The sequence below is a fragment of the Pseudophryne corroboree genome, chromosome 2, assembly GCF_028390025.1.
Source record: "Pseudophryne corroboree isolate aPseCor3 chromosome 2, aPseCor3.hap2, whole genome shotgun sequence".
NCBI lineage: Eukaryota > Metazoa > Chordata > Amphibia > Anura > Myobatrachidae > Pseudophryne > Pseudophryne corroboree.
Genome location: NC_086445.1, coordinates 911638438 through 911657295, shown reverse-complemented (window position 1 = coordinate 911657295; position 18858 = coordinate 911638438). Strand labels below are relative to the sequence as shown.

Genomic DNA, 18858 nt, shown 5'->3' with positions numbered 1-18858 from the left:
GTTCACTCCTTCTCCCCTAAGTCCCTCGTTGCAGTGATCCTGTTGCCAGCAGGACTCACTGTAAAATAAAAAACCTAAGCTAAACTTTCTCTAAGCAGCTCTTTAGGAGAGCCACCTAGATTGCACCCTTCTCGGCCGGGCACAAAAATCTAACTGGAGTCTGGAGGAGGGTTATAGGGGGAGGAGCCAGTGCACACCACCTGATCGGAAAGCTTTACTTTTTGTGCCCTGTCTCCTGCGGAGCCGCTATTCCCCATGGTCCTTTCAGGAACCCCAGCATCCACAAGGACGATAGAGAAATACTAATCTTCTCTAGCATCCATAAGGGATATTGGGGAGACTTAATATGATGGGGATGACCCAAAGCTTCCAGAACGGGCGGGAACGTGGGGAGACATCTGCAGCACCACCTGCCCAAACTGGGTATCCTCTTTGGCCAGGGTATCAAACTTTTAGAACTTCACAAAGGTGTTCTTTCCGGACCAGGCAGCAGCTCGGCTTAGTTGCAAGGCGACCATCTTTCCCAACAATCTTATACAAAGATGGAAGGACACTCGAGTAGGTAGAAGCACCATGCGGACCATCTCTTGAAGTGTTCTCACCTTGTCCTCTGGTAGGAACACCTTCGGGGCCACAGTATCCAGCAACATCCCCAGGAACAGGAGCCGCTGAGACGGCTCCAGGTGGGACTTCTGTAAGCTGAGGATCCACCCACCTTTGTGAACACCCTCGGAGCTGTGGACAGGCCGAAGGGCAGTGCCTGGAATTGGTAGTGATCGTCCAGCAGGGCAAACCTCAGGTATGCCTGATGAGGTGGCCAAATCGGAATAGGATGGTAGGCGTCCTTGATATCCAAGGAAACCATGAATTCCTATTCTTCCAGGCCTGCAATAACTGCTTGCAAGGATTTAATTTTAAAACTTGTACACCTTCAGGTAAGGATTCAAGGACTTTAGATTCAAAATGGGCCTTACAGAACAGTCCGGTTTCAGAACCACAAACAGGTTGGAGTAATAACCCTTGCCTCGTTGTGGTATTGGAACTGGAGCAATGATGTGGGACTGGACCAACTTTAGGATGGCCTGTTGCAAAGTAACCTGCAAAGCTGGTAAACTTAATTTGAAAAATCGTTGGGGAGGAGCACTGTCAAACTCCAGCTTGTAGCCTTGAGAAACGAAACCCCTGACCCAGGTATCCTGGCAGGAAGCCTCCCAGACGCGGTAGAAATTATGCAGTCGAGCTCCCACCTCGAGATCCCAGTCATGCTAAGGCCTTAGTGGAAGCAGAACTGGTGGTCTGTTCCTGAGAGCTGGTGCTTGCAGGTTTTCTTGACTTACCTCTGGTGCCTGTAGTCGCATTGGAGGTACCTTTGGCCCTAGATCGAAATCTGTGAGACCGAAAGGACTGAACAGACGGCACTGGGTAGGAGCATCTCGCCGGCGAGGCCCCGGAGGGGAGAAACGTGGATTCCCCAGCCGTAATTTTGGAAATTCATGTATCCAATTCAACCCCAAAGAGCCATTTCCCTGAAAAGGGGAGGGATTCCACACTGCGTTTGGATTCTGTGTCCGCTGTCCACTGACGCAACCACAAGGCCCGGCACGCCGACACTGCCATGGCAGAGGTCCTAGCATTAATGTTCCCCCATCTCCTTGAGGGAATCAAAGAGGATGAGTGTTGTGTCCTGAATGTGCTTTAGGAGGGTCACCATAGCCCCGGAGAGGTCCTCCTGAATTTGAGTGGCCCATGAATTAATGGCATGGGTCATCCAGCAACCAGCTATGACCGGCCGTTGTGATACACCTGCTGCCATGTAAATAGATTTGAGTGTAGCTTCTATTTTCCTATCCACAGGATCCTTTTTGGTAAAGGAGCCTGGGGCAGGCATCACCGCCTTTATGGACAGTCGAGAGCCTGATACATCATATTTTTCAGAGACCATAGCCATGCAGGCTCTGGACCCTCTCCTCCACTGATTTGGGAAGATTGGCTGCATTGTTCATAAGAAACAAAATAAGATGATAATGGAGAGAATCTAGTGTGACATACACTGCCCAGCTTGTGTTTACCCATGTTTCACAGTAAGCACAACAACATACACAGGCAGTAATATATCTCAAGCCTGCCCTTACTGTATGTGAGAGGCGACACACAGAGAGAAGGACACCAGCACACCCCTAGCTGTACAGTTCCAGTGAGGCTGACAGCTAACTATATCACAGTAAAACTAATAATGTCTGTCCTGTAGAGGACCCATATAGTGTACAATAGCGGCTCTCCCCCTTTGCTACACCCTATACCAGTGTTCCAGCGTGGCTTGTAAGGCAGGAAGCGCTGTGTGTGCTGTCCGTGGCTGCATTAAGCAGAGGAAGGCGCCAATATGCCTCTGGTCCCGCTCTGAGGTAGCTCCGCCCCCTCAAATGGCACCGGAGCTACAGTGATTATTTATACTGGCAATGTCTCCCGTTTGCTCAAAAACGTAACACAAGTGCTAGTTCAAGCGATTGTCAGCCAGTCTACACAGGGGACCCTCGCGGAACCCCCCCAGGTGGGTCCCGTACGCCACGCCCGCGTTCAGCCGCACTTTGAATCGGGGGACCTCGGTTTGTACCCACCACAGACGTCACATTCAGGCAGTTTTAGGGGTGTGCGGCGTGCTGCAATTGTGACAGCCAAGGCGCAGTGCCCCGCTGAACAACAACCCCTCAGGCGGTCCTGCAGAGGGGAAGCAGCTCTGCACCTCGCAAGGCCGGTGACCGCCTCCTCCTTCCCCCAACTTCCACGATGCAGGTATGCCGTTGCCTAAACAGCATACTGAAAATAACAAACAGAAATTGAAGAAAACTCTCTGGAGCTCAGAGATGTGCATCCTCTCCTGAGTGCACTTTTTTGTAAACTGCCTGTGGGAGGGGGCAGAGGGGAGGAGCCAGCACACCCAGTGAAAATATTTAAAGTGCACCGGCTCCTTTGGACCCTGTCTATACCCCATTGTACTAAGTCTCCCCAATATTCCTTATGGATGCTAGAGAAACAACAAATACAGTGGGTAACTAGCACCTTTTCTCCAAAAACTTCATATTCAGACTGGTCTAATTAAGCAGTGTAAGAAATATTTCTAGCTGTAACTTTGTGACTAATGAACATAACGGATGCCATTTGAAACATTTAATAAAATGTAGCGGACCCCTGTAAAGTACATGTGCGAAATGTGTTTTTACATGCTCAACCGTATAACAGAAGCAGCATAAAATGTGTGCTAAGCACCTCTTAGGAAGCTAAATATATTAAATCCATTTCTCTTTTTAACTTTTAAATGCAGACATTTAGTCCCTCAGAATGCCAGGAAACTCACCAGGGTTGTACATGGGCTTGCTTGGTGGTGCTGGTGCAGGAGCAGCTGATTGCGGAGGTGCAGGTCCTGAAAAACAAAAAAATTCAGCAAAATCTGACCATAGTGGTTGCCATAACACCGGTATTAACCATGGAAACAGTTACAGAACAAATCAATCAGCTACTGTAAAACATTTTAACAATTTTCACCCCACTTACAGTATAAATAGATCAGAATCTTCTAGTTTACCACTATGTACAATGAGGGACATGCTGATATTATAGGGAAAGTGCCCTTCGGAATGTGTTATATCAGTTACATGTCCGCTGAGAGGATACTTTTGCAGTTATGGGGTATAATCAATTAGAGTCGGATCCATTCCGACACGCATTTGTCTGAATGGATCCGACAACCCCTATTCAATCTCATCTCAATTCGACTTTTTCAAATCGAATTGAGATGAGGGACCCAGAGGAGGAGAGGGGGAGCCGCGGGGAGAGCCGCCGGCAGGCGGAGATCAGCGCTACAGTAGCGCTGCAGGAGGATGTCACACAGCCGCCCGACTTAACGGCAGCGTCCACCCGGCTCCAGCTAGCGTGACCTCACTTGCTGGAGCCGGGTGGACGCTGCCGTGAGCAGCGCGGCTGATTGACATCCTGCTGCAGCGCTGTGCTGAAGCGCTGATCTCCCCTGTATGCCCGCGGCTGTCCCCCTGTCTCCTCTTCTGGGTCCCACATCTCAGTCTGACATTTTATATGTCTGACTGAAATGGTCGAAAAGGAGGCCAAAACCGACACAAGCATGTGGATCGGCAGCTATACCGCCGATACACGTGCTTTTCAACAAGTCAAATTTCTCAACTTGTCGAAAATATTGAATAGGTTGGAACCCCTTCCGACCTAAAAAAAAAAAAAGTCGAAAAGTGCCGTCTTTTCGACGTTAATTGAATATACCCCTATATCCCCCTTACCATATGAACTAAAATTATCACCTACACACAACAAAGGATGCCATGTTGTAAGCTGAATATTTATAAGAAAATAGCCTATGAGGCCACTACAAAATAAACATGATGCCATATTCAAAGGTGGCGTCAGGGGACCATAGCAAACTGGAGTATACTGGGTGACAGATTCTTAGCAGACTGGTTAAGTGCACAATACAGACACCACCATTGGTGGTACACAGCCAGATTCTAAATAATAGCTGGGAAATGGGAAATCGGACCCCCCCCCCCCAAAAAAAAAAAAAAACAAAGCTAAAAATATTGCACAGAAAGTGAGAAATGATTCAGTGCAGTGTGTGCACATATCACGTCACCAAATAACGTCACATTCTATTTCAAAAGACAAATGAAAAAGATATATTTCTAACAATTCCTCATGTGAGCAGATGGCAGTGAGCAACAGATGTAGCCATACGCTGACAGCGCAATCGCACATGAATTATCGTGGGGTTCAGAATCAATACATAATCACATCCGTTAAACTGGCAGGAACAGTAGCAGGAATACTGAAGGGTAAACAAATAAAACTCACCGCACGTAGCTGACTATTCTATCAAACTTGTAAATGAGGTTAATGGGCCTAATCATTTTTCTGAACAGGTGGCAAATATCTTGACTCACTACAAGCTTGCGGGTGGGAAGTTCTATCTCTGAAGAAAGAACTGATTCAGAGTACAGGGGAAGAAATCTAGACCAATGAGGCTCAAAAAGATCTTTATTTAGAAGTACTGAATATATCTCTATATATAAACACACAACTGCAAACAAGAATTACTTACACCAGAGTAGAAGAACGGCTTTTGAAAAATAAAGCAAGCACTTCAAAACTCCATGTTACTCAAGGTGCTTTACCAATGCAGTCTCTAAAACTGGGTAATATTTGTTATTCATTAACAATTTCTTATACAGCACAGCGTATACCACTGTACTTTACAATTGGGAACAACAGTGAGAGCTAAACTGGGTAATAAAAGACAGAGGTAGGAAACCCCCTGCCTGCAAACTTACATTCTACAGGGCAATAGTACATATCCTTGTGTGTCAATGCCTATCTACTGCATAATGGTCAGCCAGATTGCAAAGGCTCTTGGAGGTATGTATGATGGGGATCGGTATGTGATCCCACTGTACGGAATGACGAATGTCACTATACTGACACTGGCATCCGGGGCGCTAGAACGCTGGCAGGGGGGCGAGTGCAACAAAACCCCTTGCAGAGTTGCTTGCCACAGGTTCTATTCTCCCTCTATGGGTGCCATAGAGGGGGAATAAATGACCGGTATTCCGTTGGCGGTACAGAATACCGGTATTCCGTTGGCGGTACAGTACCCCCATTGGGATTTCGGCATCTGTATTGAGACAGCCGGTATCCCGACGGGCAGTATGTTAACCGCATACCGTATGATGTAGTCACACAGCAATGTTGGCCAGGGGTCAGGAAGACGTGAAAGAAAATGTGAGGATTGAATAGAGGGGATAAGATTGCATAGGATAGCTTATGAATAACAATAATTATAAACAATTTTATTTATATAGCGCTTTCTCCAACAGGAATCAAGGCGCCTCACAGACATCAAAAACAATGCACATAATACAGAAAATGTAAGTAATATTTATTTATTTACAGCAACAGTCAAGCCACGCAGACATAAAGAAAGCCTAGAGCGCACAGTAAGCATAATGCAGGATTGGGGTAAGCATTTTGGGTACTAACTTCAACACTCACAAGGTACCAGGTGTGGTGCACTGCGCAGGATTACCCTTGGTGAAATAATCTACCCCTAGAAGAGATGACAATATGGGGCGATTGCGACATCCTAATGCTCAGAGTAGGGTGCCAATAAAACAGTCAGGTCCATGTATTTTTCATCTCATCCACAAGCTTACCAGATGAGGCAGCCATGTTGGGCAGACTACGAAGGTTAAACTGTGGGAGGTGAGCCATACAAGGGACCAATTCATATATGGGAAAATGGACACTTATGTAGTAGTGCGACATACCCTGTAGTATGAAGGTACAATGTTGAAAACACTGGCATACATACCTGGAAACTATACCCATTCCAAGAAGGTCGCACTCACATCCTCATGAAACATCAACTGGGGTGTCCACTCCAATGCCAAAGCATTGTGATTATAGAGAAATAATGGAGGCACTCTCCAGACTTTCCAAAATATGCAAAAATGTTCTCATTTATTGTGATATACGTTACATATTCCACTTGAATGGTATCCTCAAGCGCTTTCGGCCCTAAACGGGCCTTCCTCAGTGCCTCCATTATGTCTCTCTCTATATATATATATATATATATATATATATATATATATTATATATACATACATACACACGTGTGTGTGTGTGTGTGTGTGTGTGTGTGTGTGTATATATATATATATATATATATATAAAACACACACAGTACTATGTAAAGTTTTAGGCAGGTTTGGAAATAGTGCTGCAAAGAATGCTTTAAAGAAATTTAAGTGTTAAGTTTATTGTTATCACTTAAGAAAATACAAAAGTGAGTGAAGAGACATCTAAAATATCAATATTGATGTGACCACCCTTTGCCTTGACAACAATATCAGTTCCTCTAGGTCAGTGGTTCTCAAACTCGGTCCTCAGGACCCCACACAGTGCATGTTTTGCAGATAACCCAGCAGGTGCACAGGTGTATTAATTACTCACTTACACATTTTAAAAGGTCCACAGGTGGAGCTAATTATTTCACTTGTGATTCTGTGAGGAGACCTGCAAAACATGCACTGTGTGGGGTCCTGAGGACCGAGTTTGAGAACTTGTGCTCTAGGTACACTTGCACACAGTTTTTGAAGGAACTCCACAGGGAGGTTGTTCCAAACATCTCGGAGAACCACAGATCTTCTGTGGATGTAGGCTTGTTCAAATCTTCAGTCTCTTCATGTAATACCAGACAGACTAAATGTTGAGATCAGGGCTCTGTGGTGGCCATTTTATAACTTCTTGCTCTTACACTGAAAATAGTTCTTAATGACATTGGCTGTACGTTTAGGATCGCTGTCCTGATGCAGAATAAATTTAGTGCTAATCAGATGCCTCCCTGATGGTATTGCATGTTGGTCACGATTGCCGCCTGTAGATCCTAAAGTGAATGTGTATTACATGAATACACGTTTCCTTTTAATGTCCCCACACGTAAAAGGCAGGTGGTGTCCAATCTGGTGATCGACTTGGTTCAACAGCAGTGTTGGTCAAATAAAGTTCAACAGCAGTGTTTCCAGAGAAATATTAAGATAAATGAAAAAGGGGTAAGTGACATTTTTCCGCTGACCGAACTTTTCCTTGTAAAGAGGCAACTATTTACAAGGCTTCATCGTACATATTTTCATTGTCTCAGAGCCAAATGGTCCTTTGTTACAATAGTAGTTCCTACAACTGTGAGCTCCATGTATGAGCTTAGTGGTAGGAACTGTATGAGACACTTAAAAATAAAATTAAAAAAATGGCCACTAAGGTTTTTAACATCGGCGTTTGCTAATCAATGTTTTTGACCAATGAATTCCAATGGTAAATAATGTTTCTACTAGTTTAGAGTAAACTAGCTATTTAACACTCCAAACAAGGAATTTGAACAGAAACCACTTACGCACAATACACCCTTGTGAGCTTTCAGTAATAGCGCTATTTATGTGCACCTTGATATTCAGTAACATATACCAGTAATTAAAACACACATAGCTCATACCTGTGCTCAAACTCTCAACTTCACACGCAGTCAGTCACCTAGGGGTATATTTACTAAAGTGCAGGTTTTTAGTAGTGGAGATGCTGCCCATATCAACTAGATTCTACTTATCATTTATCTAGCACCTTCAATAAGATAATAGTTAGAATCTAGTTGCTATGGGCAACATCACCACTTCTAAATACTCACACATGGAGCCATTTGATCCTTCACAGGACGCCAGCTAATTCTAAGCATATGAAGCTAGTTGTAATGGTCAGGGTAAACCACTGCAGCTACACAGATCTATGCATAAAGGCACATGAAGAAGCACATTTACATAGATTTGCTTGGCTACAATGGTTTAAATGGATTCTTACAACTATATTCATATAGAGCTTACTATGCAGAAGCAAATAGCGCCATGTGTTAAGTCTCTACCTACAGTATGTGAGGTTGACAGTTTAAACCCCGGTTATGGCATCCTGAACAGTGTATTGTTTTAATTATAAGGGGATAGAGCTGAAGGTACACGTATCTCCTATGCAACCCAGCCTGCCCGGCCCCTAATAAATCTGTAGAATATCAGAAATCAAACTAGCAATGGTGAGGAAACGGTTGGATCAGCAATGGTTCCGACAAATCATCAATTGATTTGCATCCCTATTTAGTAATATATAAATACACATACACGACATACCATCAACGTATGGTTGTGGATTCCCAATCTTTCCTGGGACAGAGTCAGCTGACTTCAGCACTTCCATCTCCATTACTATAATCACTCTCCTATAAAAAGGAAACAGAAGAAAGAGCTGTTAAAGTAAACACAAGACGACTTCATTTAATTATGCAACCTCTGAGGGATCAGATTGTGTTACAAAAAAAAAAAAAAAATTAAAGGTATGAATATACACTATGTAGACAAACAGGGATTGGACATTAGACAGCAGATAGATCATCAAGATTTTATTGATGTTAGTACTTCGTAGGTCCACTACGTGCAGTCATTACAGCAGACACCCTTCTTGGCAAACTGTCCACACGTTTTCCGGCCAACAGCAGGTGGTATGTTTTGCCATACGGCCTAGAATGCACCTGTCGCTCCAATTCATCCCAGAGGTTATCAATGGGGTTAAGTTCTGGACTCTGAGCTGGCAAGTCCATTCGGGTTACCACATTTTCTGTATAGCAGTCCAGTGTCGCCATGCAAACATGACAAGTGTCATTGTCACCTTGATAAAAACATTTGTTTCCATAGAACTGCCACAATGTAGGGAGCATAGAGTTACTGAGAACATCTCTATACTTCTCCGAGTTAATGTGACCTTGCATTACAATTAGTGGTCCCATGCCACACCAGCTGAAACAGCCCTACAGCATAAAGCCACCACCTCCATGCTTTACTGTAGGTACTGTGAACTCTGGCATCAGATGTTCTCATGGTAATTGCCAAACCAAAACACGTCCATCTGAAAAGTGCAAACCGTGATCAGTCACTCCATAACACTCGCCACCATTGTTCCACTGTTAATTTTTTTGCGCTCTTTACACCATCGTAAGCGCTGGGATGCATTCTTCTATGTGATTGGAGGTTTATGAGCAGCTGCTCGCCCATAATATCTAAGAGTCTCCCTATGAAGTGGCCTTTTGGAACATGTGTGCAATGGTATGCATGGGACAACCCCTGTTCTTTTGCAGCTCCCTGGTTAGCACTCTCCGGTCTCTGGGTTGCAGGTTCGAGGGTCTAGCAGGGAGCTGTGCATTCCTGCAATGACTGGTCTTCACCTACGCATTAATGACAAGAGACATAGCAGATTTAGGAACCTTTCTACCATTTGCAATCCTTCTCACACTTATACCTCTGATCGAGCAGCTTACGATGATCCCCTTTTCAAACGCCCCCTTCCAGCAATCCATTCAGCAAGTAAATGACCTAATCAGTGCCCCTCTAACAGCTTTATCCGTGTCTGCTGCAGGAGCACTCCATATCGCTTGAGATGGGGTGTCCAATCAGTTTTGTCAACAGTGATTATGTAGGACACTGAATGAATAAATAACTACTATGTTCACAAAAGTCTATCTTCAAACTAAAAGACAATACAATACAAGAGAAAACGGTGCAAGCATACACTGTCTTATTAGGTGCAGAAAGTTTTGTATCATCCACAAATGCTGATGGCCCCAATCTTAAAATAATTTATATGAACCTCAAAAAACGTAAGGCCCAAAAAGCACAAGTGCAGAAATAATTTCTTCAAATGAGAAGTGTAACAATTCATATTTCTCACATTTCACATGCAGGCATGTAGTAATGAACGGGAACCTGGACCTTGTAACTGGAGTCTACTTGTCATCAGGATACTCATGCAATAGAGAAGTAGAAACATCACACAGTGTAACACTTCTTTTTGCGTGATTTTCAGTTCTTTTTTTGTTTCTGAGCTTACAAAACTGAATATAAAGATTGGGGACAATCAACAGAATTTGTGCATTGTATAAGACTTTCTACAACTAATATTGGGGCGCATGTTTACAGAGTTCTGGTGAAATTTAAAGAGAAAAACCCATTTCACTCTATGGGACTTACAGAGGTCCGAGCACTGACACTTTTCTGGCTGAAGCCAGGGTGAGTAGAAGTACCACTTTCCATGATAGGTACTTAAACTCCACCTTCTCCAATGGTTCGAACAGAGAGGACTGTGGTGCCGTGGGAGGAACAAAAGGTGGTTGTAAACAGACAAACCCCTAAATAAAGGTTTTAACATCTGGAAGCAAGACCAGTTTCTTCTGGAAGGAGAGGGACAACTCATACACCTGCACTGTTCTAGACATAATCCGGCTAAGAAACCTGCATGCAGGAAAAAGGAGGAGCCTTGACATCTTGAAGGTAGTGGAAAACGGTCTGCGACGTTCACACCAGGATGGTAAGCGTGCCAGATTCTGTGGCAGTGGTTGGAAGTATCTTCCTTCCGGTCCCGAGCATAGCAGGGATGACTGCCGCCAGAATCCCACTGTGCCTTAGGATTGCCCTTTAAACAACCACGCTGTCAAATGAAGCCACCTTAAGTCTGGATAGACGAAAGGCCCCTGTTGAAGCAGCACACCTCACAGCAGTTGAGGCCACGGATCATCTACCAGAAGCAGACGAAGGCTGGAATACCAAGCTCTTCGTAGCCTTTTCTCTCAATGAACTGAAGACGAGGCAGCAGAAGAAATAATAAGATTTTACTTACCGGTAAATCTATTTCTCGTAGTCCGTAGAGGATGCTGGGGACTCCGTAAGGACCATGGGGAGAGACGGGCTCCGCAGGAGACATGGGCACTTTAAGAAAGAATTTAGTTCCTGGTGTGCACTGGCTCCTCCCTCTCTGCCCCTCCTCCAGACCTCAGTAAGAGAACTGTGCCCAGAGGAGATGGACAGTACGAGGAAAGGATTTTTGTTAATCCAAGGGCAAGATTCATACCAGCCACACCAATCACACCGTATAACTTGTGATAACAATCCAGTAAACAGTATGACAATAACATAGCATCAGTTCACACCCGATGCAACAATAACGTAACTCTTATTGAAGCAATAACTATATACAAGTATTGCAGAAGAAGTCCGCACTTGGGACGGGCGCCCAGCATCCCCTACGGACTACGAGAAATAGATTTACCGGTAAGTAAAATCTTATTTTCTCTAACGTCCTAGAGGATGCTAGGGGCTCCGTAAGGACCATGGGGATTATACCAAAGCTCCCAAACGGGCGGGAGTGCGCGGATGACTCTGCAGCACCGATTGAGCAAACATGAGGTCCTCCTCAGCCAGGGTATCAAACTTATATAATTTTGCAAAGGTGTTTGTACCCGACCAAGTAGCAGCTCGACACAGCTGTAGTGCCGAGACCCCTCGGGCAGCCGCCCAAGAAGAGCCCACTTTCCGAGTGGAATGGGCCTTGACCGATTTTGGTAACGGCAAACCAGCCGTAGAATGCGCTTGCTGAATCATGTTACAGATCCAGCGAGCAAGAGTCTGCTTTGAAGCAGGGCCGCCAAACTTGTTGGCTGCATACAGAACAAACAGTGCTTCTGTTTTTCAGACTCTAGCCGTCCTGGCTACATAAATCTTCAAAGCCCTGACCACATCAAGGGACTCGGAGTCCTATAAGTCCCGTGTAGCCACAGGCACCACAATAGGTTGGTTCATATGAAAGGATGAAACTACTTTTTGCAGGAACTGAGGACGTGTCCGCAATTCCGCTCTATCCATATGGAAAACCAGATAGGGGCTTTTATGTGATAAAGCCGCTAATTCCGACACTTGCCTAGCCGAAGCTAGGGCTAATAACATAACCACCTTCCAAGTGAGATATTTCAACTCCACCGTTTTCAGTGGTTCAAACCAGTGTGACTTTAGGAAGTCCAAGACCACATTAAGGTCCTGAGGCGCCACCGGAGGCACAAACGGAGGCTGAATATGCAGTACTCCCTTAACAAAAGTCTGAACTTCTGGGAGAGAAGCCAATTCTTTTTGAAAGAAAATGGATAGGGTTGAAATCTGGACCTTAAATGGAGCCTAATTTAAGGCTCAAATCCACTCGTTTGTAGGAAGTGAAGGAAACGGCCCAGATGGAATTCTTCCGTAGGAGCATCCCTGGTCTCACACCAAGAAACATATCTCCGCCATATACGGTGATAATGTTTTGCTGTTACTTCCTTCCTAGCCTTTATCAGCGTAGGGATAACCTCAACCGGAATACCTTTTTCCGCTAGGATCCGGCGTTCAACCGCCATGCCGTCAAACGCAGCCGCGGTAAGTCTTGGAACAGACAGGGTCCCTGTTGCAACAGGTCCTGCCTTAGAGGAAGAGGCCACGGATCTTCCGTGAGCATTTCCTGCAGATCTGGATACCAGGTCCGTCGTGGCCAATCTGGAACAACGAGGATTGTTCTCACTCCTTTTCTTCTTACTATTCTCAACACCTTGAGTATGAGAGGAAGAGGAGGAAATACATACACGGACCGGAACAACCACGGTGTCACGAGGGCGTCTACCGCTACTGCCTGAGGGTCTCTGGACCTGGCGCAATACCTCTGTAGCTTTTTGTTGAGGCGGGACGCCATCATGTCTATCTGTGGCAGTTCCCACCGACTCACAATCTGTGCGAAGACTTCTGGATGAAGTCCCCACTCTCCCGGGTGTAGGTCGTGTCTGCTGAGGAAGTCTGCTTCCCAGTTGTCCACTCCCGGAATGAACACTGCGCTTACATGATTCTCCGCCCAGCGAAGAATCCTGGTAGCTTCCGCCATTGCCTCTCTGCTCCTTGTGCCGCCTCGGCAGTTTACATAAGCCACTGCGGTGATGTTGTCTGACTGGATCAGAACTGGTTGGTCGCGAAGTAAGGCCTCCGCTTGACGCAGGGCGTTGTATATGGCCCTTAGTTCCAGGATGTTGATGTGCAGACAAGTCTCTTGACTTGACCAAAGACCCTGGAAATTTCTTCCCTGTGTGACTGCTCCCCAACCATGGAGGCTTGCGTCCATGGTCACCAGGATCCAATCCTGAATGCAGAATCTGCGGCCCTCGAGAAGGTGAGCACTCTGCAGCCACCACAGGAGCGACACCCTGGCCTTGGGGGACAGGGTGATCAACCGATACATCTGTAGATGTGATCCGGACCACTTGTCCAACAGATCCCATTGGAAAGTCCTCGCATGGAACCTGCCAAAGGGAATGGCCTCGTATGAGGCCACCATCTTTCCCAGGACTCGAGTACAATGATGCACGGACACCTGTCTTGATTTCAAAAGGTTCCTGACCAGAGTCATAAGTTCCTGGGCTTTTTCTATCGGAAGATAAACCCTTTTCTGGGTTGTGTCCAGAATCATGCCCAAGAAAGGCAGATTAGTCGTAGGAACCAACTGCGACTTTGGGATATTGAGAATCCAGCCGTGTTGTTGTAACACTTTCAGTGAAAGAGATACGCTGTTCAGCAACTGCTCTGTTGATCTCGCTTTTATGAGGAGATCGTCCAAGTATGGGATAATTGTGACACCTTGCTTGCGCAGGAGCACCATCATTTCCGCCATTACCTTGGTGAAAATCCTCGGAGCCGTTGAGAGACCAAACGGCAACGTCTGAAATTGGTAATAACAGTCCTGTACCGCAAATCTTAGGTACGCCTGATGAGGTGGATAAATGGGGACATGAAGGTACGCATCCTTTATGTCCAGTGACACCATAAAATCCCCCCCTTCCAGGCTGGCGATGACCGCTCTTAGCAATTCCATCTTGAACCTCTTCAAGTATAGGTTCAGAGATTTTAAATTCAATATGGGTCTGACCGAACCGTCCGGTTTCGGAACCACAAACATGGTCGAATAATAACCCCTTCCCTGTTGAAGGAGGGGAACCTCGACCACCATCTGCTGAAGATACAATTTTTGTATTGCATTTAACACCATCTCCCTCTCTAGGGGGGAAGACGGTAGGGCCGATTTGAAAAACCGGCGAGGAGGCACCTATTCGAATTCCAGCTTGTAACCCTGAGACACAATTTCTATTGCCCCGGGATCCACCTGGGAGTGAACCTACATGTGGCTGAAATTCCGAAGACGCGCCCCCACTGGCCCAGACTCCGCCAGTGGAGCCCCAGCGTCATGCGGTGGATTTTGCAGAGGCCGGGGAGGACTTCTGTTCCTGGGAACTAGCTGTATTGTGCAGCTTCTTTCCTCTGCCCCTCCCTCTGGCAGGAAAGGACGCACCACGGACTTTCTTGTTTCTTTGTGAACGAAAGGACTGCATTTGATAATGCGGTGCTCTCTTAGGCTGTGAAGGAACATAAGGCAAAAAATTTGACTTTCCAGCCGTAGCTGTGGAGACCAGGTCCGAGAGACCTTCACCGAACAATTCCTCACCCCTGTAAGGTAAAACCTCCATATGTCGTTTAGAGTCAGCATCACCTGTCCATTGCCGAGTCCACAGGACCCTTCTGGCAGAAATCGACATAGCGTTTATTTTAGAACCCAGCAGACTAATGTCTCTTTGAGCATCTCTCATATAAAGGACAGCGTCTTTAATATGCCCCAGGGTCAATAAAACAGTATCCCTATCTAGGGTATCAAACTCCTCTGATAAGGTATCTGTCCATGCCGCTACTGCACTACAGACCCAGGCCGACGCGATTGCCGGTCTGAGCATGGTACCTGAATGTATATAAATGGACTTCAGGGTACCCTCCTGTTTGCGATCAGCAGCATCCTTGAGGGTAGCCGTATCCTGGGACGGCAGGGCTACCTTTTTGGATAAGCGTGTTAAAGCTTTGTCCACCCTAGGGGAGGATTCCCATCGTAACCTGTCCGTTGGCGGGAAAGGATACGCCATAAGAATCCGTTTGGGAATCTCCAGTTTTTTATCTGGAGATTCCTAAGCTTTTTCACATAACTCATTCAGTTCGTGTGAGGGGGGAAAAGTTACCTCAGGTTTCTTTCCCTTATACATATAAACCCTTGTGTCAGGGACAGGGGTTTCCTCGGTGATGTGCAAAACTTCCTTAATTGCTATAATCATATATCGGAGTGATTTAGCCAACTTTGGCTGTAACTTTGCATCATCGTAATCGACACTGGAGTCAGAATCCATGTCGATATCTGTGTCAACAATTTGGGATAGTGGGCGCTTATGAGACCCTGGCGGTCCCTGCGACATAGGATCAGGCAAGGGTTGAGACCCTGCCTGTCCCAATGCATCAGCCTTGTCTAATCTTTTATGCAAGGAATTTACATTATCATTTAAAACCTTCCACATATCCATCCAATCAGGTGTCGGCGGAGACACCACATTCATTTGCTCCCGCTCCTCTCCCACATAGCCTTCCACATCAGACATGTCGACACAAGCGTACCGACACCACACACACAGGGAATGTCCTTTCTGAAGACCGTTCCCCCACGAGGCCGTTTGGAGAGACAGAGAGAGAGTATGCCAGCACACCCCCAGCGCTATATAACCCAGGAATAACACAGTAACTTAATGTTAACCCAGTAGCTGCTGTTTATATACTTTTTTTTTTGCGCCTAATTATGTGCCCCCCCCCCCTCTCTTTTCAACCCTCTTCTACCGTGTATTAGCAGGGGAGAGCCTGGGGAGCTTCCTCTCAGCGTGCTGTGGAGAAAAAATGGCGCTGGTGAGTGCTGAGGGAGAAGCCCCGGGCTTATGTTCCGATTAAATGTTATTTCTTTGGCGGGGGCTCCTACATATATACAGTGCCCAGCTGTATATATGTGTTCATTTGCCAGAATGAGGTCCCAAATGGTGCCCAGGGCGCCCCCCCCTGCGCCCTAACAGTGACCGGAGTATGTGTAGGTGTGTGGTGCAATGGCGCACAGCTGCAGTGCTGTGCGTTACCTCCAGTGAAGATCACAAAGTCTTCTGCCACCTGTGAAGTCTTCTTGCTTCTCATACTCACCCGGCTTCAGTCTTCCGGCTCTGCGAGGGGGACGGCGGCGCGGCTCTGGGACGGACGGCGAGGGAGAGATCCTGCGTACCGATCCCTCTGGAGCTAATGGTGTCCAGTAGCCTAAGAAGCAGGACCTAGCTTCAGAAAGTAGGGCTGCTTCTCTCCCCTCAGTCCCACGATGCAGGGAGTCTGTTGCCAGCAGAGCTCCCTGAAAATAAAAAACCTAACAAAAAAACTTTCTATCAGCAAACTCAGGAGAGCTCACTGAAAAGCACCCAGCTCCTCTGGGCACAGAATCAAACTGAGGTCTGGAGGAGGGGCAGAGAGGGAGGAGCCAGTGCACACAAGGAACTAAATTCTTTCTTAAAGTGCCCATGTCTCCTGCGAAGCCAGTCTCTCCCCATGGTCGTTACGGAGTCCCCAGCATCCTCTAGGACGTTAGAGAAAGTGGAAAAAGGTAGACAAACCGGAACAGACAGGATGTCGTGAGTGCATCTACCACGGGCGGCTGGCGGGTCAATACAGCGGAGGTTGATTTTGTCTGGACGCCATAAGGACAACTTGTGGAAGATCTCCCCAATGGACCAGATGTCGAAACACCTAAGGATGGATAGCCCACTCCTCGGGATGTATGTCCTGACGACTTAGGTAGTCGCCCTACCAAATGTCCCCGCAAAACATGAATCTTGCTGATATAGCCATGGCGTATTCCTCCGCCCAGAGAAGGATGCGGCTTACCTACCTCATTGCCGCTCGACTGCTGGTGCCACCTTGTTAGTTTATGCACACCACAGCCGTGGCGTCCTCTGACTGGACTCTGACGGTTTGGCCTCGCAACAGGTGATATGCTAGCTGTTTGTAGGCAGTGTCGCTTCCTGTGGAGTCCAGCGGCCTTGGAAGTGGGTGTCGAGTCACTGCCCCCCACCCTCGCAGACTTGCGTCTGTGGTGAGGAGAGTCCAATCCCACACTCCGAACCTCTAGTCCCATAGGCGAGGTCAACCACCAGAGTACCACACTCTGGTGAAGGAACAAATGAGATCTCGACAACTAAGAAAGGAGATGCAGCTGACAAACGTCTTGAGTGTAAACGGCCTTAAGGTATTGCTTCTAAAGCCGCCACCATCCTCCCAAGTCGTCGTATGCATAAATTCAGACACTCGTCTGTGTTATAGAACCAACCAAACCCTATCCTGAATGGCTTTCCCTAGTCCTGAGGGATGGAGATCCTGTCTCATCATGTCCAGGATCATACCAAGAAATTGAAGTCACTGCATCAGTTGTAGATGGGACTTTGGAAAAGTCAGGATCCACCCATGTCGTATGAGGAGCCTGTGAGTCACTCCTATGTTCTAGAATAACTTCGAGTGACAGGCCCAACTGAGGGGAGAAAATAGGATTTTGGTACTTACCAGGTAAATCCTTTTCTTTGAATCCATAGGGGGCACTAGAGTACTCTTGGGATATGGACGGCTTAGCAGAAACAAAGGCACTGAATATTTAAATTTAGAACTCTCCACCCCTCCATATCCCAGAGTACCTCAGTGTACGACCTCAGTGTTTTTTACTGAGCGAACAGGAACTATAGAGAGGTTGACAATGGAGAATTCCTATAACATAACGGACAACAACAAAGTTGACACATAACGTTACTGACAACTAAACAGTTGACACCATAACCGATAGAACATTATAATTTGAACCAATCGGTGAAAATGTGTTACCATAAGCTCCTCTGAGCTTAATACAACCCAGGTAAAACTGCTCTGGGTGGGCGTCCAGTGCCCCCTATGGATTCAAAGAAAAGGATTTACCTGGTAAGTACCAAAATCCTATTTTCTTTTTCATCCACTAGGGGTCACTGGAGTACTCTTGGGACGTACCAAAGCTTCCCTCGTGGGCGGGAGAGCTGTTTGACACCTGTAACAGTAGGCGGCCAAAGCTAGATGCTGATGCCGCAAACGTTTCAAACTTGTAAACGCGCACAAACGTGTGCACTGAAGACCATGTAGCCGCGTCATAGAAGCTCCACGACCAGCTGGTCATGACGTTCCCACAGAACCTGTGGAATGAGCTATTACTGACGTAGGCGACTGTAACTTAGCCTTAATGTAAGCCTGACGTGTAGTCAGTTTTATCCAATTGGATAATGTCTGCTGAGAAGCTGGCTAACCCCACTTGGCAGCATCATAGAGAACAAACAACGTATCCGTATTACGAACTGTAGACGTTCGGGACATATAAACGCGTAATGCGCGTACCACATTCAGAATTCTAGACTGTGCTGTCAACACAGGAACCACTATTGGTTTATTGATGTGAAAAATGACACTAGCTTTGGTAAGAAATCGGAATTCGTCCGAAGTTCCGCTC

General features: G+C 46.4%; 1 protein-coding gene across 1 annotated transcript in view; it reads right to left on the bottom strand.

The window, feature by feature from the left end:
- Positions 1-18858, bottom strand: part of RPA1 (replication protein A1) — a 167972-nt gene that overhangs the window by 50218 nt on the left and 98896 nt on the right. The window contains exons 5-6 of the mRNA XM_063956115.1: positions 8742-8830; positions 3353-3418 (exon numbers count right to left, since the gene is read on the bottom strand). Coding sequence (XP_063812185.1) covers positions 3353-3418; positions 8742-8830 — 155 coding nt within the window. The remainder of the gene's footprint in view (positions 1-3352; positions 3419-8741; positions 8831-18858) is intronic.